General features: G+C 33.6%; 5 protein-coding genes across 10 annotated transcripts; 1 reads left to right on the plus strand and 4 right to left on the minus strand.

Moving 5' to 3' along the window:
• Positions 1 to 6: 6 nt before the first annotated feature.
• LOC128891068 (nascent polypeptide-associated complex subunit alpha) lies at positions 7 to 2389 on the minus strand. 3 transcript variants are annotated; one of them, XM_054150247.1, is made up of 6 exons: positions 2236 to 2389; positions 1198 to 1462; positions 993 to 1112; positions 697 to 792; positions 457 to 615; positions 7 to 263 (listed from the first exon to the last, which is right to left on the minus strand). In XM_054150247.1, exons 2-6 carry the CDS (start codon positions 1450 to 1452, stop codon positions 249 to 251), a joined length of 645 nt encoding a protein of 214 aa, XP_054006222.1. In that variant the 5' UTR covers positions 1453 to 1462; positions 2236 to 2389; the 3' UTR covers positions 7 to 248. The 3 variants fall into 3 exon arrangements, with proteins under 3 accessions (XP_054006222.1, XP_054006224.1, XP_054006223.1); XM_054150249.1 differs by lacking the exon at positions 2236 to 2389 and adding an exon at positions 1726 to 2178; XM_054150248.1 differs by lacking the exon at positions 2236 to 2389 and adding an exon at positions 1641 to 2178.
• A 428-nt stretch (positions 2390 to 2817) lies between these two features.
• Positions 2818 to 7925, minus strand: LOC128891065 (endoplasmic reticulum junction formation protein lunapark-B). 3 transcript variants are annotated; one of them, XM_054150244.1, is made up of 11 exons: positions 7667 to 7925; positions 6732 to 6965; positions 5847 to 5888; positions 5588 to 5775; positions 5316 to 5502; positions 5143 to 5154; positions 4759 to 5020; positions 4392 to 4553; positions 4111 to 4299; positions 3967 to 4050; positions 2818 to 3906 (listed from the first exon to the last, which is right to left on the minus strand). In XM_054150244.1, the coding sequence occupies exons 2-11, from the start codon at positions 6756 to 6758 to the stop codon at positions 3785 to 3787; spliced, it is 1275 nt and encodes a 424-aa protein (XP_054006219.1). In that variant the 5' UTR covers positions 6759 to 6965; positions 7667 to 7925; the 3' UTR covers positions 2818 to 3784. The 3 variants fall into 3 exon arrangements, with proteins under 3 accessions (XP_054006219.1, XP_054006218.1, XP_054006220.1); XM_054150243.1 differs by having other exon boundaries at positions 6732 to 7054; XM_054150245.1 differs by lacking the exon at positions 5143 to 5154 and having other exon boundaries at positions 6732 to 7054; positions 7667 to 7924.
• A 750-nt stretch (positions 7926 to 8675) lies between these two features.
• On the minus strand, positions 8676 to 10118 carry LOC128891066 (uncharacterized). Its single transcript, XM_054150246.1, has 2 exons — positions 9524 to 10118; positions 8676 to 9458 (listed from the first exon to the last, which is right to left on the minus strand). The coding sequence occupies exons 1-2, from the start codon at positions 9965 to 9967 to the stop codon at positions 9066 to 9068; spliced, it is 837 nt and encodes a 278-aa protein (XP_054006221.1). The 5' UTR covers positions 9968 to 10118; the 3' UTR covers positions 8676 to 9065.
• LOC128891062 (N-alpha-acetyltransferase 35, NatC auxiliary subunit) lies at positions 8843 to 17729 on the plus strand. Of its 2 annotated transcripts, none has more exons than XM_054150239.1 (11): positions 8843 to 8848; positions 13201 to 13291; positions 13472 to 13533; positions 14325 to 14860; positions 14939 to 15131; positions 15199 to 15380; positions 15449 to 15781; positions 15860 to 16252; positions 16330 to 16509; positions 16569 to 16685; positions 16761 to 17729. In XM_054150239.1, exons 2-11 carry the CDS (start codon positions 13233 to 13235, stop codon positions 16914 to 16916), a joined length of 2211 nt encoding a protein of 736 aa, XP_054006214.1. In that variant the 5' UTR covers positions 8843 to 8848; positions 13201 to 13232; the 3' UTR covers positions 16917 to 17729. The 2 variants fall into 2 exon arrangements, with proteins under 2 accessions (XP_054006214.1, XP_054006215.1); XM_054150240.1 differs by having other exon boundaries at positions 16330 to 16503.
• On the minus strand, positions 10295 to 12986 carry LOC128891063 (condensin complex subunit 2-like). Its single transcript, XM_054150241.1, has 3 exons — positions 12857 to 12986; positions 12647 to 12770; positions 10295 to 12533 (listed from the first exon to the last, which is right to left on the minus strand). Exon 3 carries the CDS (start codon positions 12457 to 12459, stop codon positions 10465 to 10467), a length of 1995 nt encoding a protein of 664 aa, XP_054006216.1. The 5' UTR covers positions 12460 to 12533; positions 12647 to 12770; positions 12857 to 12986; the 3' UTR covers positions 10295 to 10464.
• Positions 17730 to 17743: the final 14 nt, after the last annotated feature.

Raw genomic sequence — 17743 nt, forward strand, 5'->3', positions numbered from 1 at the left:
TTCCCATACTATCCTTAGTGTATTTATTTTTTTTCATATGAATTATGTATATACATGTGGATTTTTTTTCTGAGCCAAGCATCACGGCCTCCGTGCGAATTCCGGTCTCTCAGTATTCGAGCTTTATCCTTTCAATGTAATGAGACAAAAAGAAGGACGATGTTTTTTCCTGATGACGCAGATGATAAAATAAGACGACCTCACAATGCAAGCTACGACGTAGCGCACCCTACCGCTAAGCAGGTTCATCACATCGTCAATTCCTGAAATACACGAAAATCATCGACTGAGTGTTTCAAATTGAACGCAGAGAAATATTTATTGTATCGAAATTTCATCAGTCTGCCAAGATTTTCAACAATATTTTCACTCTGTAGTAAACATACGAAACCATAGGATGTATCATCATATAGCGTTGAAAAAAAAGACACTAGCTAGTTGATTTCGGAAACTTACCATAATAGCATTGACAATGTCGTTCTGATTATTTTTAAGAGCTTTAATAGCCTTCCCTCGAGACACGTTGGCTTGACACATTACTAGTTCAATGTCCTTTTCTTCGACGCCTGTCTCGTCGACTTCTTCCTCCGACTCTTCTTGTATAGGTGCAACAACCTACAAGAAAAAGATGATTACGTGTAACCTTGAACTCATACATTCCATAGCTTTTAAAATAGATAAAATTGTATAACTTACCGTAGTACTACCACCAGCTTCAGTTGCCGGAATAACTGGCGGTTCCTTGAACTTCTCAGCTGCAGCCATTTGGGCCTGCTGACTGAGATCTTCAATCTGCAAAAAGATATTTTTTTCTCACAAGTCAGTAAAAATAAGTATATTAAAAAAAAATCTATTTACTAAATATCAGTCTGCCAAGGAATTTCTCAACAAATATTTTCAGCTAATAATTTGCGAAACTATAAAAAATCATCATTCGCGCGATACAATAAAATTACAAAAATAAAATGTAAAAAAATATTTTGAAGTTCCACCTTGGCTTCGCCGAATACTATATAAGTATCCGAGGCCGGATTTTTCAGCACATCTGGCTTGTTGATTACGAAGAGAATATTCTTTGATTTGCGGATGGTTACTCTGTTGACTCCTTGAACCTGAACATAATGGAAAATACATTAAAATATTTATTGCCATTATAAAGCAAGAGCATGGTAAAAGGTACAAATACATTCAACATACAGGTTTCAATCCTAGTTTGCTCATGAGTTTCCTAGCTTTTTTCTCTCCACGACTTTGTTTGGCCTTAGACACCATGTCAATAGGAAGACCAGGAACAGTGGTTCCTGGGAAACCAACAGTACCTCCAGCACCTGCATCATCCAAATCTGGGAGAGTATCATCTGAGTCCGAATCAGTTCCAGATCCAGCAGCTGCAGCTTCAACCTTGGTAGGTTCAGAGCTTGCAGCTTTGTCAAGTTCAGTTAGTTCAGGCATATTTGTTGATCTGCAAAAAACCATGACGATAAATATTATTTCTTTCATTCTACCTTGAATTAGGTTTCACAACAGCCATATACTGAAGTTGACCCACAGAATACAATTCTTGTAAGTATGAAAAAATGAAATGAATATAGAAAAAAATGAAAGTAACAGAAACACTTGAAATTCTAAGTACGACTTACAAAGCAAAACTCAATTGTTTTACAAAATAGAACCACACGTGTTTGATACCGGGTTAACAAAATCCGCCCCACCTAATGCACTCACCGAACATGCCACGATTTTCAATGAAAATACGTGATTTGACTGAGGCGAACGCAAAGTTAATAAAATCCGACAACGGACTGGAAATTATACGCGATTGCAACGTAATCGTGCGCGAATAGTAAACACTTATCGCGCGATGATTGTCACAGACAAATGGACGGTTGTTATGGCGCCCACTGAAGGCAGTCGAAAAATACTTAGCAAGAACGCGACTGACAAACTTCCTGTGTTGTTTGCGGTATTGCGACAGGCTTATAGGAATTACGAGGGACACAAGTAATGTGGTTGCGACCTTTTTAGACTCGTGTACGTTTTAATAGTGTTATCGTGGACGGCGAATTTTGGGTATAAAGATCATCGAGGCACAAACATCTCGCACGTTCATCGTTGACAATAAGCCGTATCACACGATATGATTGGTATGGGAAGCTACGTTGGTTACTCGTCTCACGATATTCGCGCTCTTTTAGCATCGTTGCTGAACGATGCCGAAAAAATCGTTAGATTTACCTCGAACGATAGTCCGTCGACGACCAAGCACTATTTTTACCATGTAAACTGAGACCAATTCACGCGTGTGCTAGACCGAGCATAGTTTTGCGCTTTTCTGAACGCAGAACGCTTCTTTAAGGGCGCATTTAAACGTTTATATTTATTCCCATTACAACCTACGATTTTGTGTTGATAATTTTCTTAAATTATCAAACATTCTGAGGAGTTTATATTAATGCTTATATTTCACGTTATCTACAAAGCCTAACGGAAAAGTGTAAAAATGTTTGTATATTATCTAAGGAGAAAGTTACTAGGATCCTGACTATCCCCACTCTTTCGCAACATACAGCTGTTTTGCGCGCGAATTCATCTACCCTAGTTTTCTCAAATTGAGGTCTGCAAACATGGCTAAGAACGAAAATATATTGAAAATTTATAAAAGTTCTTTATTGCTGTTAATACGTATGTACAAATTACGAATTTACGTACATCAATCCAAGCCAATGGATCCTTTCTTTGATCGGAGAATGTAAGAAATTTTATTTTAGTTTCCTTTGATATCTACTGTTATTTATTATAATTGAAAAAATGCTAATATTACGTAATTTAATTTAAAAGTATATTTCCTTCAACAATTATTCGAACAGTTTTGATCACCATGTAAATACAAGTTTTGAATCACATCAAGTTTTACATTAATCAATAAACTGAAAATTAACTGTAATTATTGTATACTTTATCGAATACCAATTTTTCTCGGCACATGAATTGCGTGTTTCTAACAAATATTAATAGGGCACAAAATATATATTGTTATAATAATACTTACACTGAGTCTAATAGAAGATAATTCAGTTAAAAAAAATATAGAATTCAATCTTGATTCACATTATCTTCTTTTAAGAGTACAAAAGCAGTATTTAATAATAAAAAAAAAACAGAAGATTATTTGAATGTAAAATCAAATTTACTGATTTCATAAAAAAAAAAGAAAAGGAACGATTTTAACTACTATAAATACTAATGTCCACTATTGACAAGATAAGCAGTCTTGCATAAAATTGATTATTGACTACAATTTTCAACGTGGGCATTTTTTATAATGCTTCAGATAATTTACGATTTTTTACAAGAATAAACGATTTCTAAAAATTCTTCAATATATTATAAAATTTCACGATTTTATAGGTAACAGATAGATGAAGCAAAAATATTTTGAAAGGATTGACGAGATATTATTTTAACAATATCTTCTAAGTACTTGTGATCATTTTGCTTCATTATACAGTTACGCAAATTCCTAACAAGAATTAGACACGAACAATTTGGAATGACTTTTCATTCAAATACGAGAATATAATATTTATATAGCAAATGCAAATACTATATTACAATCTACCGTTAAGTATGGTACGATACGTTTCTTCATAAACTATTTAAGTAATATAGTATTTTCATTTCCGCTATACATAAATACCTATACACCTATATACTACAACACCAATTGTAGTGCAGTTCATAACAAAAAGTTTCATGTCGCAAGTTCTTCAAGAACTTGTTCTTGTTAAGAGAAAGATTCATCAACCTCCATCTTTTCAACACTTTCATCGGATTTATTCGCTACTTCTGTATTGGTTACTTCTGGATTGACTTCTTCCAGATTGACTTCTTCCTTCTCAGGCTCATCTATAGTTTATAGTTATTTATAAAGAAATATTTAACTATATTAATAAAATTGTTACTTACCATGTTCTTTTTTTACTTGTGCGGTAGCCTGTACAGTATCTTCCGATATTTCCGTTGGTTTCTCAACTACTTCAATATCAGAGTCTAAAACGTGTATATAATTAGAAAAAAAAATTGTTAAACGCAAGATAAATGTGTCCAAACCTGTATCTGATGGACTTGATAGCTCCGTTTCTGAATGTTTTGTTTGTTCTACATTTGTATTAGATATCGCGTGCTCAGGTGTATTTGTAGATGATGAACTATTTTGAGAAGTATTAAACTCCAATTTCGGTGCAGATGACTTCTGTTTTCTTGCGGGATTCCAAAAGTTGCAATAACAACATCTGAATCCTATATAAGAAAAGCACATATATTTTTAACATATAGTGTTATCATTGAATCTTTATACTTAACTCTTCTTGTAGTTTATGATAAATGTTTACCAAAATATTCGAATTCCTCTTTTAATGCCATTCCATTATGCGACTCGCAGTGTTTGCAAATAAGTGCGTATCGATTCGATGGACCATCGCCAACTATGTAATCAATAAATCGATCTAAGTAAGTTCTTTGACGAGGAAACACCGGGCGCGGCAAAGGCGATCCTAGGAAACAATAAACTTTATAATTTCCTAATGTAAACAACACATCTATAACGTCTACCTTTTGTTATTTTTCATTTAATATTAATCAATTTAAATAAAAAAAATTTTCTACTTATAAAACAATTACATAACTTATACAGTTAAAGAATGCGTGAAAAATTTTTTAAAATCTGGAATGGACAACTGTAATCCTAACAATACTAACGATAACCCATAGCTGGAGTAGTAACTGGTCTACTACCACTCTGGAAAGGAGTGATTGGTGTGTTGCGAATGGGAGCCGCGCCAACGGGAACAAGGCCAGTATTAGTGGGCATTCCACTTTGCACATTTAATGGTTGATTTTGACTTGTTACTACTCTTCTTCTCAATTTTTCACCACTAGACGATGGGGATACTACATTTTGTGGTACACTAGTTCTTAAATTTGGAGTTGTTTCTATTGGCGTTGATACTCTAAATATTGGCTAAAATAAAAATTTCTTTTACTGCAACGTTTATCCTCTCCTTTCTTACTACTTGTAAGAACTTTTACGCGCAAATTAAATGTTTTTGTTTAAAAAGAAGTTAATGAATATAAACTACGAACCTGCGGAGTTAACTGAAAAAAATAGAAAGAAAATTTAGTTAATGGAAACAAATTTGAATAGAAATTAAACAGAAAATATATATATAATAATTGAAATTATGAAAAACTCATTTATCAATTTTTATTAAATTTAATTTGACAAACATTCTAAATTGTGTTCTGTTCTTACTTACAGATGTCATTTTCAACTGATCTGGAGCAAACTTTAAGAGAATTTCTTTAGCTTTTTTATAGGTCTCTGTTTCAGTGACTTCATCTAGAATTTTCTTTTTCTCTGTCTGCATTGTACTTAATTTTTCTTCATTTTCAGAAATTTTACGTTTATAATACCATGTAACCAATTTCTTTGTAAGCAAAATTCTGTGGCAATAAAACATTTAATTAGGGGTTGAAAGTAACTCGAAAAAATAAATGAATAAATTTCATGGGAAGTCATAACACTTACAAAAGTGGAAACATTAACAATGGAATGATATAAAATATTTGATCATATAACGATGCTGGGAAAAAACAGAAATAAAATATGAATGCTGTTATAACATAAAGTATGACACTGTAAAGAATAAGAGTCCCAACAATTCTTTTGTGCCTCTGTTCTGTAGTGTGTCCATATCTTTCTATTTCCCTAATTTTCTGTTGGAAAAGACATTTGTTATAACATTTAAAATCTTACTGCTATATTTAAAAAAATGTAAGTTCCCTACCTTGTCAAGGTCCTCTAAAATTTCAATAGTAGTTTTCTTTTTCTGAAATGTGCAAGGTACTCATATTTATCATATTTCTACTCATATCTACATATACATACAACTGTAAAAGAAGCTTAATTTATAGAATCAAATGTAGTCATTATCATGAGCCAACTATGTGCAGGGAATAATAATTAATGTGTAAGGTTACCACTACATGTACAGCATATTAATTCATCGCTTTTAATAGTTTTCGCCAGGTAACCAAGAGTAATTAATTTTACATTTCTTTAAAAAAGCATGTATTTACATGATAGCATGTTTACAAACTTATTGATAGGATTACTTTACAAGTCATAGTTTAGAACAATGGTTATGAAACTAAGAGGTGTCCCCTGTGTTATTTTTGCATATTTTTGGATCAACAATGAAATATTCAAACAGGATCAATGTAATGCCATTGAATGGTAATTTTGAATCGCATGATAAGTTTGCTGCATAAATTATGTTCCATTTTGATTAATCATCGAATGTAAGAGTTTTTAACAATACAGGTTAAAATATTTGAGTCGCAAATTACAATATTATAAAAGTAGTATGTACAATTTACTTATAAAAGGATACACGTATCTTAGTTTTTTTTATGAAGCTTCATTGAGATCCTTATCTTCGCGCTTAACCTCAAAAAACTGTCAACCGTAAATTCATATGAATATTAAGATTAACTCTTATGATTAAGTAAACAAAATATTGTTCGCCATCGATAACTAAATCGCTTCAGGAAAATATTGCTACAAAATAATTCCTAAATGCATAGTAAAGCAGTATGATATGGCAACCCGTTAACCTTAAAATTAGCAGTGAAAGTTAACATCAATTTCGTAAATATTGACACAAACTTACACGAAATCTTGATAGTATGATCCCCATGTTGTAGACACTTCAATAAAATTCTTAACGATTCGCGAAATTGTTCCTTGAACGAAGATAATGCTCCTCGTACGTAAAGTGTCAAAGTCAAAACAAGAGATTCGTGCAAATTTTAAAATAGACTAGCCGGGCGGTATCTTCGTGCAGTCGTACGATCCAAATTTAAATCCCTCCAAGTTTTGTTTCGATATTTATAGATTGAATAATCTATGAACACATCGCAAACGCCAGTTGCATGATATTGGCGATCAAATCGTGAAGGAAATATGTATTCTCCGTTGGCGCGCTGTTTATTCCTGAACGTGAAAATATATTGGCGAATCAACAGATGTCGAGGATAGGTTCTTTAAAATCGTCGAAATACGTTTCACCGAAAACGATTTTGACTTTCTATGTCATCGATATTAATTTTCACCGATACAATTTGTTTATTGACATGTACTTTTTCGAAATTATATTATGATTATATAAGAGTAATAAGCACACGTCGTTACTGTATAAACAAGTAAACATTTAAAATTTAACTTATTAGAACTTTATGAAAGAATTCAGTCATTTGTATGATTTTCCTTCATTGGAAGATTATAAATAATCTGTTCAGACTAGCTGTAAATTCTTCATATTGTATTCATAATCAGAATTATTAAAAAAATTAGAAAATTAAAAAATCATTTGAAGTATTTAAAGAATTATAGAAGTCTTCTTTGGAAGTTTAGTGCAGTTCTTATCCATGCCACTTTAACTTTCTAACAGCTAAGCTGCATTCGCGAATTAAATAAAAAGTAAATGATAGTTCTGTCTACAAAAAAGTTTCGGTGATTTTAAAGTAACCCGTCGAGAATTCCTTTTCTTCCTTGTCACTCTCTACAATAGAACAAGGTATAGAAATATTTATACGATTACAGTACCGATAAGATAAGTTCGCGTACAAACGAAGCCCAAAGACTCACTACTTCGTGGTACGTTCTCGTCAAAAATTAACCGGAATAACAATCGTCGCACCGTTTGAAACCGTGCAAAACGAACTGAGCCACGAACGAGTACTCATGGTATCAGATAGGGAACGAAATTGCTCGGAGAAACGTAAGCTTCCTGTACCGATAAGGAAGAAATGCAACAAGCGAAATAAACGTTGACGCCGTTGGACGTACGCATGAAACATTTGAGTAGATATACATATAAATAGAGCTGACGTGTTACACTCGATCGCTAGGAGAAATCGATATATTAATACTACTATTTTTGCTTGAGTATAATAATACGTGGAATACAATCTTATATGAAACAAAAAGATACAAAGACAGGAATTATTTCGGTGTCGGTTAAAACTGGAAAGACGTGACAATCGAAATTAGTACCGGTATTTTTCGGTTTGTATCTGCTTCAACGTGTATGTAACCATTGAACTATTTAGTAAAACGTGCTTTGCATGAAAAACAAAGACATGATCGGTGGCTATTACCATGACGAAATCCCGTTTAATATAAGATTGTTTTGTTAAATAATAGTGATTTTATTAAATTATGTATGAGAAGGAATGAGTTCATACACATTTTAGCTTGACGCTTCTACGTCCGAAAGCCGCTTTCATTGCCATTTCAGTGTACTGGTTAATGAACGGGATCGCTTGTTCGAGGTGCGCTATTTCCGCTGGCGACATTTTTGGCAGGCCGAAATTTTTCTGTACGCCACCTGGGCCGAAATGTAACTTGCTGGTAAAAAATCGACAGCCTGGCATCACGTTTGATCGCACGTAAGCGTAGTTGACGACGTTTGCAAATCCGCCAAGTCCACCGGCAAGGGCGAGAATTAACTTAGCAGCGGCTGCTCCAGCTGACAATGTCGGTCCCCTGGATTCGATGTTCGCCATCTCTTTGTCCGAGTCGCGCAGGGTTCGCATCAGCATGTCGTGTTGCGTCTACGCATAATACTTCGTTACATCAGAAATTTGATCAACTTTGTGTAAAGATGAATCGAGGAAATATTGACATAATATCTGGGAAAATAACCGCTGACGGAATCAACTGCGTCAGTGGTTCTCAAACTGTGGTCCGCGAGGGTGCCCAGAAAATAAAAGCATGTAATACAAGGTAGACTGTATAAAAATTAGGTCCATGGAAAGGTGACGTTTGAGAAACACTGCTCTACATTAAAGAATCGTGTTCCGTACAGAAACAAAACCCGTCAAGTGATTAATAAGTACTCAAGAATGTACGTTCCAATCTTATCGCGTATTATATGATCAATATTATACAGTCAATATTTCTTGGAAAGCGGAAGTATAATCTAATCTGGATGACTGTATTTTCATACATTGGTGAATCGATTGATTGGACAAGCTTGCGATAAAAGCGGAACAATGGTATACGGATCTGCCCCACCGACCATGGGGATTGATAGGAATGCAGGATTCAGATTTAGGAGATTGGCAGTCGTTGCCTCCATTCGCATGCGTTCGTGAGAGGTGGAGCCGATGATCCTGTCTGGATCCCACCATCCGGCGAGTTTATAGATCTCGGAGACCATTGGAAGCGTTGTTGTGACTGGTCGAGCAAAAACGGCTACCAAAGCGTCCGAGCTGACTGTTACCATTTGCTCGGCCATTTCGCACGTGTACGCCGTCAGAGCCTCAAACTGAGCAGGAAAATTTGAATCCATCGTATTTGGATCCCTTTCATCCATCAGCGCGATAATATTCGTCTGTGGATGATATAAATGAATTTTTTAATTTCTTAATAATTTAGACTAGAAAGATGGAAACGTACTTCCTTGAGGGCATGTTTTATATTCTTCCTCTTAAAGTACTTTATACGGGTAGACGTGTCGATATGACTTGCATCCAAAACTGCACCAGCCATCGAGTTTTGTGCGTCCACCAGATGCACGTGTTTTATCATTCGAGATTGTTTTAAAAGAACAGCCGTGTAAATCGATGTCTCGCCTCCTCCGATTATACAAACTTGTACGTCACCTTTTCGATCTGGCAAAAAGCAATCGTACTCCTTGAATTTGGAATTCTTCGTGTCATTGGAGTCTGATGCTGATTCTGGATTTTGGTCATTTTCGCTGCACTCTTTGTTCTTGACTTTCCCATCGTCAGTCGGCATTTTCGAAATACTTCGACAGTGACGGCGTGATGTACATTTTCCAATGAACTTCAGAAAACAACGTTGTGTTTCGATCATGGTCGATCTTGCAGCAGAAATCATTGATGATAATTTTGTTTAGTACCGCCGGGACTCGTGAAATATATGGAAAATGTAATTTAGAGGAAACTTAGGTTATTGATTAAAAGCTAATAAAAATATCTAACGAACAATTGAACGATTTTGTACAAAATAAATAAATAACAAATTTATGTAAACGATTGAAGTAACACTTATTCGCAATTTTAGTTTTATTCCAATGTTAGTCTTTTGAACGAGGTTGTTGAAATTTTGCTGTTGCATGTTCGGGTTCAATAACTGCAAAAATAAATAATGATTATTTTTTACAACATTGCAAGTTTCTAAACAATGAAACAACATGTTTGCTTAGAAAGTTTTTCTTTACTATATAGTTTTCATATTTGTCTAAAAAAGTAACAAAAAAATTAATAGTTTATGAAACAAGGTACCTATTTAAATTTAATCAATAAAAGTATAATATTTAACGACTTCCTACATAAACTTTTATAATACTTGATAAATACGTAACTGGGATACATTTAATTTGGCAATATAGTAATGTCAGACAGGTCTGAAAAAGATTTTAATTCTAATTGTTTTTCATTTGCCAAATGTAACAGAGATACAAAAGGAATGGGAAAACTTAGTGCCTCTGCATTAGTTTCTGTTAACATGCCTGTCAACATTCCGTAAATTTCGCTAAAATTTTTACTATCTTTCATTTTATCCAAGGGTTCCTGCTGTACTTCTGTACTTTCTGTATTTATATGTGTGTTATTATTATTCGTAATCAGCGCTTTCCAAATACATTTCTTTAATTGTCGCATATCAATCCTTTTTTCACGAAGACTATACACGATGGTATTTTTATTTGTTAATTTTGGCATAGCAACTAGATTATCTCCAGTAAACATCATTTGAGTTTCTGGTTCGCCATTTTCTTCGTTTATTCTGTAATCTTCGTTAGGAATATTAGGACAATAATCTAACGTATCATTAGCATTACCATAGTTGTAATCCTCTATGTCAGATATATGAGTCACATCTAATGAATCCTTGTTTTTTGTACTTAAGTATATGTGTTTATGAAGATACAGTTTAAAAGCACTTGCAATATTGTAATGCATATCTCGCGGTAGCGTGAGAGTTTCTTCCTGCCATTCTATCATGGCGGATTTAACTTCCAATCTTGAAGCTAGACCTGGTGAAAACTTTCGTAGTACAGCTTTCTTTGTATTCTCATCATAATGTATCACGAATTCCTTCTTCTTTGTACCCTGTTCTTGGTGACATTTCTCTATGATTTTACTCTCTCCATAAAGTTTTTTAAAACTATTTATTTTCCAATGGGAAGGACCAGCCCAGTGAATATTCGAATTTTTCTGAAGAAAAGAATATTCAGATGTTTTTGTTAACCCAGTGTGAATCACAAGTTGACGGAGATCAACAACTTTCTCCACTGGTTTTTCTATTGCAACACACTTGTCTACCATATCTTCTTCGGTGTCGAGAACATCAAAGTAATGATCATCAACATGAGCCATTTCATCTCCTGATGGTAAACTGGCATCCAAGTTAAATTGAAATCTATTCTCTTTATTCTCCTCTGGTTGTGTATCTTTGATTTCTTTATCAGTTTTTTCTTCATTGGTCCAGCAATGAAAATCAAAACTAGTCAAAGGTGGACATATTTTCAACTCAAAAAATTCTTCTATATGCAGTATATCTATTTCTAAATTTTTCATATTTGTTTCTGATTCTACAGTATCAACAATGATATCATTGTATTCATGTAAATAAAACTTAGAGTTGGCATGATTTGGTAACATTGCTTGATATAATGTATTTGCAGTTTGTGAATTATCATTTTCCATCAACCACAGTGAAGGTTTCAATATTTCAGCATTTCCTTTCAAATTATCCACAAAACTAAAAATACTATGTTTAGTTTTTTTTCGTTTTGCTTTTTTTGTTTTACTTGAATCATTTACATTATTTATTTGAACATTGTTTGTGTCTTTGGACAAATCATCTGTTGTTGCTTCAACTTCTGTGTCTAATCCACCAACCATTTTCAATATTTCTGTGTGAACACTATCTACACGATATCCATAAATTTTAGTACTCACATCCAGTGATGTACTGGCTACTTGCAAATTAGACATGTTAACATCTTCTTTTTTAATCATGTAAGTCATGAAATCAATAATTTCAAGGCTGAATGCATTTTTCAAATTAATCTTGTTTTCACTGTTAAGTTTTATACATTCATATATACGATTCTTCATTTCAGGTGCCGATAGTTGTGCTAAAAAGCCAAGACCCAAAGATTGTCGTTTAATGTTCTTCGTTACATTTGTTATATTTGAAGTAGTCATTTCACGGTGCAGAGCCAAGCGTTCTTCTTCATCGTTATTTTCTAACAATGAATTTTGTACATTCATAGATTTCCTTCTTAAGGAAGACAAAGTGTTTGGAGGAATAACTGATGAACCCTCTAACAATGTATCCATTCCATCTTCTTGTGCTGCCATTTTGTAACTTTATTTAGACTTGTGGACAATATTTCAATTCATAGAAATTCTCGTACGCGTATATATTTAGTTTTCTAAAAGAAATATTTCTACTTATTTCCTTTGTTATGCTTTGTGTCTATGATTTAGTTTTCCATACAAGTTATTTAGTTAATTAAAAAACAAACGAATAGATAAAAATGTTTACCTTTTAAAGCGGTGAAGTTTTTAATAATCTTCTCTAAGTCCGCTCTTAGTAATCCTAATAAAGTATGATACTCTTCCAATTGCTGGTGAACTTGTTGCAGTAGGTTTAATTCCTTCTCAAGATTCTGAAAAGATCGTACACATAATCGTGTAAACTTTAAAACTGTAGCAAAAAAAAACAAATACATAGATTTTCTTTATTTCGTCGTACCTTATTATCCATTCGTTATTGCCAAAAAATTACATGCAACGACAGAAAATACTGGTAAAATTTACCAGGTAAATAGCGTAAATTCGAATAAGTTTGAATATACGAGTGTTCCTAAAGTCATTTTATTGAAACATACGAATCATATGAACTAAGGTTTATAGATAAACAAAACATGAATAGTCGTCGGTATATCTAGGGACTTTAGTATAAATAATGGAAGTACATAGAAATGGAAATTTCTATGAAGCTTCAAGCACTTGGAAGCTTCGCTAGAGTGAATAGAAAAATATAGCCGTTTTGATAAAACGATAACATGGTTTCTTACTGTTGGTGACTGTTGGCAGTGCCGTTAAATGTGACAGGTCAGTCCACAAGAATGGCGACCATAGTGGAAGAACAGAATTCGGTTGACATGAACGAGGATAAAGAATCACAGTGAGTTATGAGACATTAAATATAATAAAAGAGATCAACCTACACGTTACACGCATTTCCATATAATTGTGGCGAAAAGAATGCTGCAATCTTGATCGGGCTTTTGGAAAAATAACCTAACGTACACCTTCCGCGATTCTTGGCAATATTTTTTAATTTATACATACATTTACATTGCAGATTCGACCAAGTTACTTGCAATTGGGTGGATATTACCCAAGAATTTTTCGAAGCCATCACAGGTGCTTATTTTAAAAATTAGTTCTCTTTGTGAACGCTTCACGAATTTTTACCCCCTTTCTACTTCTTTCATTCATTTAGAAATAAGACAATAAAAGTCACTCTACACGCGACCACTTTCCGTTAAAATAATATTGCACCTTTTGTTAAATCAAACAGTGTTTTGTATTTGAGTATTACTTTTGATGAAGTATATTTATGAGGGTTAGTCCTTGAGATTTTAATGATAGAAAAACCATGAGGGGATCTTGTTGAGACCATCAGTGAAAGAATCTTAAAAATATCCTATTTCTCTTTTATACTTACAAAAAATGATTTATCATAGCTTATGTATGTAAGATTTATGTTTAAAATTTAGTTTTGATTTATCAAGAATACTTGTATGTAACAGAAAATAAAAAGCAAAAGGGTACAGAAACTCAGCTACACATATCTCGCTATAAGAAAGTAACAAGACAGAATTAATGTATATATTTAGTGGTTGATTTTTTGTTTGTAATGTGATGCTTGTTCTTTATAAGTAAATTTTGCATTGAATTGATCTTTTTTAAAAGGTTGAATGTGGTTTTAATTTATTTCCTATCATATGAAATTAACATTATGCTTAAGATACTAGTTTTTAAAGATCACTTTATTAATAAAAATATGTGAACTCTATAAGCCTCCCTCTTAGTTTTCAACATAACAGCTATGGCACAGTCTTTTTAGAGTTAATTTACACTGACTTGTGGTAAAAATTAATAGGGAAGATTGTACTATTGGTATAAAATATTTCATTGATGTGTTCATTTAGAGCTGGAACTGGGAGAACTTTTACACGATGATCTGTTCGGATTGTTTGAAGCAATGTCTGCAATTGAAATGATGGATCCAAAAATGGATGCTGGTATGCTATGTAATCGGGGCAACAACAAACCATGTACTTTCACACAAGCTGTCAATTCTGGTGCACTGAAATTGGACAATTTGACACCATCTGAAGTCATAGGAATAATTGATTCGACCTATGCGTGTATAGTATCTTGGTTAGAAGGTCACAGTTTGGCACAAACAGTTTTTACTAATTTGTACCTTCATCAACCCAGTCAAATAGTGGATAAACCTTTGAAGACTTTCTGTTATGCTGTGTACAAAATAATTGAGATAATTAAGGATTGTATCAATAAAGCATTAGTGTTTGAAGAAGAGGACTTTCAAAGTGTTACTTATGGCTATAGATTGCAACAAGATATTGCTGAACAAAAGACTATATCCATGTTGCGTGAGGTGGAAGAAGAATTACATAGAAAAAGTAGAATAAAACCAATTGACATAGAATCTGAGAAAGAAGTAGGTGTAATAAAATTAAAATAATTTCTTAATTAGTAAATTAACAATTACTGAAGTATTATTACTAATTTGTTTCAGTATAATGGTGGATTAGCACTGTATGCCAGAATTAGATTTACCAAATTCTTTTATCAAATATTATCGTTATTGGGGAAGAAAGAGCAACTGCAACAAAATTTAAGTGACTGTCATAGACTATTATCCACGTGTTCATATATGATCCAAGTTATGATTAAGACGGTAAATCGCGGAGAGAAGGCTGACGAGATATGTGAGTTTTTCAAAAATTACTTCTTGGATTGTTTATAGAAATATATCATATTGTTTGCTAATTTTAGCAAATTATCCAAATATTATGGGATTCGATCCCATGGTGAATCAAAGATTATTGCCACCAACATTCCCTAGATATACTAAAATAAAGCCAAGGACCGAAGCTCTGAAATATTTGGATGAATTATTGAATAGATTTCGAACGGTCACTATGATCACCAACCAGAACGGATTTCATGCAGCTTTGGTAAGAAACGACTTGCAAGCTAATAGCGACTTCCGACATAAATACCAAGTACACTGATTTCTTTTTAGGACTTTTTTCTAGAATTCTCACGACAAAGTCCGTGTATATTATCTAGATCAATGCTACAAATAGTTTATTTGCCAACAACAAACCGCGTGTTTGGTGTACAAAACTTTGCTGATGTTTTGAAAGACGCGGCGCGGAATTTCATCGCGCCGCCGGTTTTAATGCCAAAGAGCACGTTACTTCAAAATCACCAAGCCAAGGAATACGTTGATAGTTTCATGTCACACTGTGTAAGCCTTTTTAGTAGTTTATTACAGCTTACCGGTCACAATAGAGCAAGACAAAGAGACAAATTAGCACATTTATTGGAGGACTTTGCCGCGTTGCAAGATGAAGTGAGTTTGAAAATAATTAAAATCAGTTTATGCGATACTTAAAAGAGTTGAGTTGTTTCAAGTTTAAAATTTCGACAGGCTGAAAGAGTAGATGGGTTCTTACATACCTTGTCTTTAAAAAGTGTTACACCCAGGTCGCATCTAGCTTGTTTTGGAACATGGATTTTGTATCATACACTACGAGTTATGGTCATGTATTTGTTAAGCGGCTTCGAACTTGAATTGTATTCAGTACACGAATATCATTACATATTCTGGTACCTGTATGAGTTTCTTTATGGATGGCTTGTATCAGCTATTACGAGAGCCGATACATTTTTAATGGAACAGGATGTACATAATGATGCGCATAAAGGCAGAGGAGCCAGGAAGAGTGCTAAAAATAAAAAGAAAAAATCGACGCCAAGACCGTACGACTTAGAAATATTGATGTATCAGGCGATGCAAAATATATGTGGAGGATATTATAAAGTAAATTTTTCTTCAGCAGTTTCACAGCATGAAAATAACGCAACTTAATCGGCGATATGAAATTCGTGTGTTTATAGGCTTTAGTTGGTTTTCGTATGGATGGAAGAATACCACTTCCTGAGATACAATTTGATTCGGAACGAGTTCGATACGAGCATAGGTTATTACCGTTTTCTTCGTTACTGACTCCGCCACCGGTACATTATCAAGAATTCTTAGACATGACTAATGCTCAGATGCACAAAAGAAACGTGAGTGTAAGTTGTTTTTTGTTAGTGCAACACGGATCTCTATTTCCTAACTTCTATTTCTTTAGGAGAAGATTACTAGTGAAATGCAGTACTTAGCCGGTTGTCGACATTTTTATCAAGCTAGAAATATGTTGGATCGAGCGTTGTCTCTTTACCCACCAAATGCCAGCACTATAAACGAGGTAGAGTAATTCAAAATATTTTGTCATTTTGTATTTCTAACCCTTTTATTTATTGTACGATCCTTTGGTTTGCAGATTAATGACTTATTAAAAGTGGCAAAGACAAATTTCGTGGTTCTGAAATTACTCGCCGATGGACATCAAAAGGATTCCAAAGAACCGCCAGTATTCGACTTTTCATGTCATCAACATTTTCCACTGATAAAACTCACCAAAATGAAACCTTTGTAATAGTTCTCATTTCAAGTTGCAAATGACATTATTTATTTTAGCTTTAACCGTGCAAAAAATATTTTTGTGTTGTTAACTTTTGAGACGCCTTCTTTCCGTTTAACGCAACCTTTAAAACGCCCACTTCCTCCACTCTCCATTGTTTTTTTTTTTTTCTTTCATTAACGAGTCTCCCTTCATTGTACAGAAATGTATTATTTGCCGTACATATTTTGTGGATAAATTTCTATACTAAATGAAAATGATGTTTGTATATAGGTTATCACAAATTGTATATGTTTTAAATGAATTCATGTGGATATTAAGAATGAATGTGTCGATTGTTTGAGGATAAGGTTCGTGAAATTTACAGATCGTTGCGAAGTGTAAATACAAATGTAGAATATATAGCCTCGAAATGTTGTATAGTAATTACACCTCGTCAATGGAAACTGTTAACAGTTGTTGTTAGTGACATTGTGCAACATTTTGAATATATTGCAGGCTTCAGCTATGAAATAACCATTCATGATGATAGTCTTTTTTATAATAACGATCCCGTAATTTCATTGATCTCGCGACCTGACTTTGTTTGCGTGTAAAATCGCCACGGTTTATACATTGTTAAAAGTCTGTTAAATACAGAAATACAAAATTGTGCCCAATCGAAACAATGAATTTGAGTGTAAAATTAACGGTAAATACGATTGAAAGGTACGGTTTACCTGTAAATCACCAAATTCACGTGAGAAAGTGATGTATGTCTAATAAAAACAATAGTCCAAGAAGAGAATTATGTCTACATAGTGGTATTTATTATTTTGTACATTTGGATTACCTTGACTCGA

Source organism: Hylaeus anthracinus, unplaced genomic scaffold (assembly GCF_026225885.1).
Source record: "Hylaeus anthracinus isolate JK02 unplaced genomic scaffold, UHH_iyHylAnth1.0_haploid 12001, whole genome shotgun sequence".
Taxonomy (NCBI): Eukaryota; Metazoa; Arthropoda; class Insecta; order Hymenoptera; family Colletidae; genus Hylaeus; species Hylaeus anthracinus.

Coding starts and splice junctions, on each gene's coding strand:
- LOC128891068 (XM_054150247.1), bottom strand. CDS start 1,452: ATGCCTGAACTAACTGAACTTGACAAAGCTGCAAGCTCTGAACCTACC. Junction 1,113..1,197: donor GCAAACTAGGATTGAAACCT/GTATGTTGAATG, acceptor CATTATGTTCAG/GTTCAAGGAGTCAACAGAGT. Junction 616..696: donor AAGCTGGTGGTAGTACTACG/GTAAGTTATACA, acceptor TTTTTCTTGTAG/GTTGTTGCACCTATACAAGA.
- LOC128891065 (XM_054150244.1), bottom strand. CDS start 6,758: ATGGGGATCATACTATCAAGATTTCGT. Junction 4,554..4,758: donor TACTCCAGCTATGGGTTATC/GTTAGTATTGTT, acceptor ATTGTTTCCTAG/GATCGCCTTTGCCGCGCCCG. Junction 3,907..3,966: donor ACAAGTAAAAAAAGAACATG/GTAAGTAACAAT, acceptor TATAAACTATAG/ATGAGCCTGAGAAGGAAGAA.
- LOC128891066 (XM_054150246.1), bottom strand. CDS start 9,967: ATGATTTCTGCTGCAAGATCGACCATGATCGAAACACAACGTTGTTTT. Junction 9,459..9,523: donor TAAAACATGCCCTCAAGGAA/GTACGTTTCCAT, acceptor TATCATCCACAG/ACGAATATTATCGCGCTGAT.
- LOC128891063 (XM_054150241.1), bottom strand. CDS start 12,459: ATGGCAGCACAAGAAGATGGAATGGATACATTGTTAGAGGGTTCATCA.
- LOC128891062 (XM_054150239.1), top strand. CDS start 13,233: ATGGCGACCATAGTGGAAGAACAGAATTCGGTTGACATGAACGAGGAT. Junction 16,253..16,329: donor TATGTGGAGGATATTATAAA/GTAAATTTTTCT, acceptor GTGTGTTTATAG/GCTTTAGTTGGTTTTCGTAT. Junction 16,686..16,760: donor ATGCCAGCACTATAAACGAG/GTAGAGTAATTC, acceptor TTTGGTTTGCAG/ATTAATGACTTATTAAAAGT.